At 36.9% G+C, this 7,446-nt stretch overlaps 2 protein-coding genes across 3 annotated transcripts in view; both read right to left on the reverse strand.

Moving 5' to 3' along the window:
* On the reverse strand, nt 333-3,566 carry LOC105168284 (cysteine-rich receptor-like protein kinase 2). 2 transcript variants are annotated; one of them, XM_011088305.2, is made up of 8 exons: nt 3,410-3,566; nt 2,491-3,297; nt 2,296-2,409; nt 1,954-2,093; nt 1,653-1,863; nt 1,331-1,565; nt 956-1,106; nt 333-867 (listed from the first exon to the last, which is right to left on the reverse strand). In XM_011088305.2, the coding sequence occupies exons 2-8, from the start codon at nt 3,248-3,250 to the stop codon at nt 523-525; spliced, it is 1,956 nt and encodes a 651-aa protein (XP_011086607.1). In that variant the 5' UTR covers nt 3,251-3,297; nt 3,410-3,566; the 3' UTR covers nt 333-522. The 2 variants fall into 2 exon arrangements, with proteins under 2 accessions (XP_011086607.1, XP_011086608.1); XM_011088306.2 differs by having other exon boundaries at nt 2,491-3,168; nt 3,410-3,565.
* LOC105168285 (cysteine-rich receptor-like protein kinase 3) overlaps nt 6,218-7,446 on the reverse strand; it is a gene marked incomplete in the record, with an annotated part of 3,433 nt that continues 2,204 nt past the window's right edge. Inside the window, 3 exon segments of the mRNA XM_020696148.1 lie at nt 6,218-6,915; nt 6,992-7,136; nt 7,268-7,446. Of these exon segments, the coding sequence (XP_020551807.1) occupies nt 6,583-6,915; nt 6,992-7,136; nt 7,268-7,446 (657 nt within the window).

Below are 7,446 nucleotides of genomic sequence, written 5' to 3' on the forward strand. Positions count from 1 at the left end.
TTCACCAAACTTTAAATCCATCAAACTTTTATCTTTCTCTCTTTTTCTTGAGCTTAATCCCTTTAAACAATGGGGATTACGGCGAAAGGAGAAAAATAAGATAGTGATGAAATTACAGTGTCATTATATTCCTCCACAATACCCAAAGCAATATACTTAAGTAACTTCATTTTTGACATATTCACACCGATAACACCTGATATTACCAGCAATATTATCATATACCAACGATAATATCATTGCGTCAGAGATAATATTGAATATTATCTGTGATACTAAATCAACTCTGATAATATAGGGTATCTGGCGTTTTTATGGAATCGACTCTAATCAATCCAAATACGTATTGGTCGATATCATCGGACATCAGCCGACACTCTGAAATTGCAACAAAGAAATTAAATTTCAAGTAAAGACTGATGAATTAAGGCAAGTAGTCAAAGTTTCCTATCTAATATATTGGGAAGAAGTTTCAGTAGCCTATGACATTACCCCTGATTGAGTTTTAGCCATTTACAAATGTCACCTGGGGTAGAATATACTCTGGGAAATGCTGGCAATTGAAGCAGCATTGCCATACTCAACAGGCGATGATGACAGGTTTTCGCTCCGGTCATTGAATTCCATTGTCTTTTCATCCATGAAAGGCGGGTTGGTCGGTGCAGGGAGGATTTCGTCTTTGTTTACCAGCATTTGCAGTGCCTTTGACATGGATGGTCGTAAAGAAGAGATTTCTTGGCAGCACAAGAGTCCTGTATGAACCACTCGTAGAAACTCGCTCTTGATGTCAATGTTTTCGTAGTTATGCAGCATAAGGTTTGGATCGATGAGATCCTCGATTGTTCTTTCCTGGAAATGCTTCCATGCCTGATTCATCCGAACGATATGTAAGGTTGATAACATAATTGGAACGTTAGAACCTGGCTTGTGATTCTGAGAGGCTTTTAGAACTTACAATAGTTGCCAAGCTTTCTGTGTACTGCGAGGTTTTACTTCCGTTGTTCTGTCTTCCAGTAACAATTTCCAGCAAAAGCACACCGAAGCTATAAACATCTGCTTTTTCCGTCAGCTGGCCATGTGCTAAGTATTCTGGAGCCATATATCCCCTGCAGATATGCCGGTTTTTCAAGAAGGATGAGATTCAGAATATTTACGCACATATATTTTGCAAAATGGATCGTTAAAATCCCATCAAATCTCTAGACGTTACCAACGCTCAAATGAAACGGGATGGTATTTAAACATTGTCAACTTAGATGCCGGATTTTAGTGTAAAACTAGACTCTTGTGAATGTTTGCTAGTAGAAGGATTAAAGAATGATATCCTTACAATGTCCCTGCGATGGTGGTGCTAATATGACTTTTATCTTCTTGAAACGACCTCGCCAACCCAAAATCAGCAATTTTAGCACGCAGCCTGGAGTCCAAGAGGATATTGCTTGCTTTTATGTCACGGTGAATGATTTTTGTGTTAGGATTCTCGTGGAGGTACATCAACCCCTCTGCTGATCCTATGATTATCTCAAATCTCTTCTCCCAGTTCAATTCTTTATTTTTGCTTGAATCTGTGAACAATTTGGCATTAGATTGAACTACTAATTCTAACAAACAGCCTGAGCTTTTAGAAACTTTAATGCAAAGTGAGTACTTACCGAAGATAAAGCAATCCAGGCTCTTGTTTACCAAGAACTCATAAACGAGCAGGCTTTCAGGTCCTGAACAACTGCAGCCTAATAACCTGACTAGATTTTTGTGATTGAGGCTGCTAATAATTTTGACTTCATTGTAGAAATCTGATGCTCTGTGTTTGTTGTTAAAGAACAGCCTCTTGACAGCAATCTCTCTTCCGTCTGCCAAAACTCCCTGCCGTGATATTAACATCCCAGTTTTAGGCATCAATGTGCTTCAATAGAGAGTAATTTCACGTTTTATACAAGTTTGTCCAGTAGCAACCTTATACACTGTGCCAAATCCGCCTTGCCCGAGCTTGTTGGCTTCGTTAAAAGAGCCAGTGGCTTTCTCTAGCGTGGAATATTTGAAGTTCAGGCTGCTGTCTCTCAGGATTTTGACAAATTTCTCTGCATCACCTGAACCTGAAAAGATCAGGGATCCTGTTAAAGACGAGGTTACCTGAAACTACAATTGTTGACGATATTATACTGAAGTTTCCTCATAAACAACACTTACAAAAATTATGTACGCATGGTGAGCATATGTTAAATGCAATAGAAGATGTAATAGGATTTGAAATAGGAAATCCAATTTGCTTTCGCTTTTAGGCAAATGGCATTTTACCTTTTCTCTTCTTTTGGATCATTCTCTGCCTCCACACATAAAATCCAATGACTGCACCAATAATAAAAACAGCTATCGCACTGATACCTGCACTTACAATAACTATTACAGTCCCTGCAGAAGTGCGATTTCTTGATTAGGTCAAAAATTAAGAAAAACAGAGGTTGAACTGAAACTAAGAAAGTGTATTTTCACCTCTTGAACTTCCATTTCCAGGAACAGGATTCAGGAAATTGGTATCAGAGTAACTCAAGAAGCATCCGGTGTTCAACCCCCGGCCTTCGGACCAAGGCAAACATCTATATATTGAACTAGATGCATTCTCCAAACAAGCTTTGCAAGCACTTGCGTTTAGCGTCCTCCAGCAGCTGGCCAAAACATAAGCCAATTCTTTGGTTGTCCCAGGCACGGCAACCTGAGCCCGTGCATAGCCGTTGCTACCCACCGCTGCTGAAACTGCTTGCAACAAAGCCCGTCTGGCCGATGCCTGGAATGCTGAGCCCTTTCGGGTTTTATTCCCACAGACGGCACGATCATTCCTCCCGGTATACTCCTGAAAGAAACTGTAATTCTCAGCCCTCATGAAGCAGCCGTCCAGGAAAATCCTCCCTCCATTCGCAGGAAAGCATTGAGGCAAAACGCTACGTGCTTCAGCGTAGCACAGTACACAATCAAGTAAGGAGAGATCGCCATAGCATTGTGCTAAACCATAATTGGTGTCGAGTCCTGAGCCCGTAATTGCTACACCGGAGCCCGAAGTTCGCATTTGCTCGCTTATTTTCTCCATGGTGGCAATGAAGTTCGGCACGTAACTGGTGGAGTTATGCTCGAGTTGATTCCCACACATGATCTTGACAGTCTGAGATCTTGGGTCTGCAAACGATGCATATGCAAACAGCAGAATCAACAGCATGCTGATCTTGATTAATGCACAAAGAACTGCTTCCTTCATCATGGTTTGCTTTGCGTTTCAAGCAAAATTGATGACAAAGCAGCACAAATCTGCATAAAAACCAGAGCAGTTGTGCTGTCCCACAGGTTAAAAGTGCAGTATGCAAGATGTATGTGAATCATTATTGCAGAACATGTTGAGCTGTTTCATGTTCAAACTCACCTAACTAAAGTTAGCTCAATACTTTCACACTGGATTTTCAAACACTTGGCTGCAGAAGTCAGCTAGATAGTCAGCAACTTCGCCAGTTCAAAGGCTCAAACCACTTCAAATAAACTGGCACCAAAATTGGCACGTAACATGTTCCTCATTCAAAATACTAATACACCCAAAATCCTTTATAAAAGAAAAAACAACACGACTCTTTCATCTTCTAAAATTGCAAAACAACCCTCGATGCAGGAGACAGTGACGCTTTTCTTAAAAAGAAAAAATCAGGGGTCATATTTCGTTTTTTTTTTTTTCAGAAAGATTTGTATTTACTATTGTTTTTATGTAAGAGTAAATAGCATTTAAGTTTAAAAGGGATAGCTTAGCAGAAACTAGGACCAGAGAGTTATTGTTTCTGATAGCAAAATAATGAATGACACCACAACAAGAGAGAGCTGGCAGCTGACATTAATTTTCCCTGAGACCCCACCCCCACCTCATACGCAGCTATAATTATCACAGCAGCGACCCTCATGTGAACCTTTTCCCAAAGAATCTCTTTGAGGTTGAAGACAAAGGCGAGTGAAGATTAAGTTAAACCATCCATAATTGTGGTTTAATGATTAAGGTCGAATATTGTCACATACACGGTATATATTTCATTTTTTTCTAAGATTGTTTAGTCAGATTAAAAATATAATTTTGTATGCTTAGTGATCTTCAGGTGATTAGATTTTAGTTTTTAGAGACAGTAAGCGCAATCCTCCCATTAGGCCTGCGGGATGCCATCCCTATTTTCTTATTGTTTTTGTAATTCTTTATATTTGTTATCATATATATTGGATATTGGGTCAGGTTTGTGAACCTGTAATCGAATATGTACCCATATTTGATCTAAAGTTTGAAGTATCCCAATTTGACGGCGGGATTATGACTCCTCTAGAATAAATTCTATCTGATAGAGTTAGTAGTCTCTTGAATACATGTTTGGATAAAAACTCCTCTAGGTTAGATCCTATTTGAAATAGGGTTTCTAGTCTTCCAAATATACTATCTCCAAATACTTTCTCTTTCTATATTTTTTTCTATCATTTTTTCTTGGATCATCACCATATAGTTCGACTCTACAGATTTGAGGTGCATAAATGAGTGAGTTATTCTACAATAAACCAATTATCATAATATAGCCAATAACAGTCGTTTTAATTGTGTTTAGAATATTTAGATAATATAAGTTATAGATCAAAAGTATATAATTTAATAAACTTAATGTTATTATAATAATCACATTGCTAAGTATCTATAAATGATAGATTAACTTCATGCTAGATGTCATTAAGGATAATACGAGATAAGAACAATATTTAAAGTAATGAAATATACAATTGATTCACTATCAAAATTATAGGTCCAGTGTATGTGAGCTCAATTGCAAAGTTGAGCTTAGCGTCACAGTTAAGGCTAACGTTGAGGTCACATGTATAAATTTGAAATTACAGGTTTGAATTTTATGAGATATACGAATATTTATTTCACTTTATGTGAATTATTATAGTTTATTTATTGTTGTTAGCCATATTGATATGTTATCGAATTAAAGTATTGTTGTCGAAATCGAGTTATTGTAACTTATTTATCATTATTAGTCCAAAAAAATTTTGCAAGGCTGATTTTTTTTTTCTATTTAGAAATTGCAAGGCCAAAGTGATAATATGTTTGATTATACATCAGAAAGAACGAACGCAATCTTTTGAAAGGTAAATTATATTGACAGTCCCAAGATTAGGTTCAAATACAAATATTTTTTGCTCTTTGTAAGAAATTGGAGATAATTTACACTACATTTTGTTCATATATTTCTAGTCTCGTTAATTTTATTTTTTTTGGTAGATTCAAAATTTGTATGATCACACAACAAAAATTTTAATAAAAAAATATTTAATTATTTATACTTTCTAAATATTTTTCAAATATTTTAATAACTAGACAAATAATCATAAAAATATACAAATTCATATAGAATAATGAGATAAAATATCTATACATTCGATAAAACTTTAATTTATAATTTGTGTATTTGTTCATGTAACCAAGAATTTATGTGTGTGTGTGTGTGTGTGTGAGATATAGAGAGAGAGAGAGAGAGAATCCATGACAAATATTTTAGCCACACTCGTATTAACCATGACAATTAGTCATGATTAAATGTTAAATTTCTTCTACTGTTCGTATAAATAGAATATAGACAAAATAATGAGAACATTTATTTTCTTATGAAATATTAATCTGTAGAGCTTATAAGATATTTTTAAAAAATTGGGTGATATTAACTTTGTTTTTTTTTAAGAACTTATAAGATTGAAAATATTTTATAAGATATTTTGAATACCTTATACGTTCAACAAAACACCCTCTTACAACACTGTCAAATTTGACGAAAAAGAGAAATTTATACTGAATTATATACAACATGGAGAGCTATTTCTTTAATATAGGGATTTTTTACTAAAAAACCATAGAGCATATAAGGTACATGCAAAGGTAGTTGATAGGGATTAAGGAAATTATTAGTAGAATGACATAATATCCTCATAATAGGCCTTTATTACAGCGTCAGTCCCAAGATTCATGCCCTCTCATTTTGTGTTGGGCTACAGAACCCGAGCTGGCTCCACGCCCCCTACTCAGAGACCTGCTGCTGGAAACTATTGATTTACCTAACATCCTACAAGTTAGGATCATAACATGTGGCACCGCGCAAGTGGACCTTTTAGACATGTAAGTAGACCCACTCAAACATTATAAATAGCTCATGTACAGTTTATTTATAAAAAGACATTTTATTACATTGAGATCAACATTAAATACTTTGAGATCCCATTTATATTGGCTCTTCTATGTTGAACTCCTTCACTGACTTAGATGTCGGAGGGTCTTAGATGGAGACCTCCCAGCAAGCCTAATGATGTGCTCTCTTTTCTCATGTGCAAAACCTTTCCGAAGACGTGAGAAAGCTGACGACGTGCCACCTAAATCAATGGTGATATTTGCAATACAACTGCAACTACAATCTCTATAGTCTACTAGTATACTTGGATGAGTTCTATCAAGTCATTGAAGGCAATTTTTCTATGTACATCGAGGCAGCATTACAATGTTATGTTATCTAGTTTGCTAAAACTCTTTCATCTTGGTTCGAAAAAGCTTTCTGTTATTTCATTATCATATGACTCTGTGTTCGACTCATGCTGAGAGAAGTACTTGCCCGGCGGATTGAATGGACCGATCATTTCTGCACTATTGGAGCTGAGAAACGGTGGCTGTGTCGGCCCAGGGATTTCTTCATTACCGGTCAGCATTTTCACGATGACCGACATTGATGGCCGACGTTCTGCTGCAGCTTGTGCACAGATTAGGCCAATTTGAAGTAGTCTGGTTGCTCCTTCTTCCGGGAACTTCCCCTTTACTGATGGATCGACTGCTTCGATTAGTTGTCCCGATTGATATAGGTCCCATACCTACAAAAGAATGAAGGAAAATGGAAGATGAGTTTTAGTTCATTAGTTATTCACATTGTAATGCGATAAGAAGTACCTTTTGGAGGATTGAGAGAGAGTTCTGGGAGAAAGCATTGTTCCTTCTGCCACTGACGACTTCCATGACTACAACTCCGAAACTATAGACATCTGCTTTCTCTGTCAATTTTCCACGAACGACGTATTCTGGGGCCATATAACCACTGTTGGAATTAGAACTAGTTAACATCTAGCGATCAAGCAACCGAGGACAATTGGAAAAGTGAAGATGGCATTATATTCTAAGTACAAGCATAGATTAATAGCAAGATCAAGTAAGACATCATGAACTTACAGAGTGCCAGCAACAGCGGTACTGATATGAGTCTCGTCTTCTGGGAACAATCTAGCGAGACCAAAATCAGCAATTTTTGGCGTGAAATCCATATGCAAGAGTACATTGCTCAGTTTTATGTCCCGGTGTATGATCCTCAGCTTTGATGTTTCATGAAGAAAAGCCAACCCCTCGGCAGT

This window comes from Sesamum indicum, linkage group LG8, assembly GCF_000512975.1.
Source record: "Sesamum indicum cultivar Zhongzhi No. 13 linkage group LG8, S_indicum_v1.0, whole genome shotgun sequence".
Taxonomy (NCBI): domain Eukaryota; kingdom Viridiplantae; phylum Streptophyta; class Magnoliopsida; order Lamiales; family Pedaliaceae; genus Sesamum; species Sesamum indicum.

Bases quoted from the DNA above. Each gene is read 5' to 3' on its own strand.
- LOC105168284 (XM_011088305.2), bottom strand. From the start codon at position 3,250: ATGATGAAGGAAGCAGTTCTTTGTGCATTAATCAAGATCAGCATGCTG. The intron at 2,410-2,490 runs GTGAAAATACAC...GCACTTCTGCAG, and splicing joins TGGAAATGGAAGTTCAAGAG to GGACTGTAATAGTTATTGTA. The intron at 1,864-1,953 runs GTTGCTACTGGA...ATATCACGGCAG, and splicing joins GATTTGGCACAGTGTATAAG to GGAGTTTTGGCAGACGGAAG.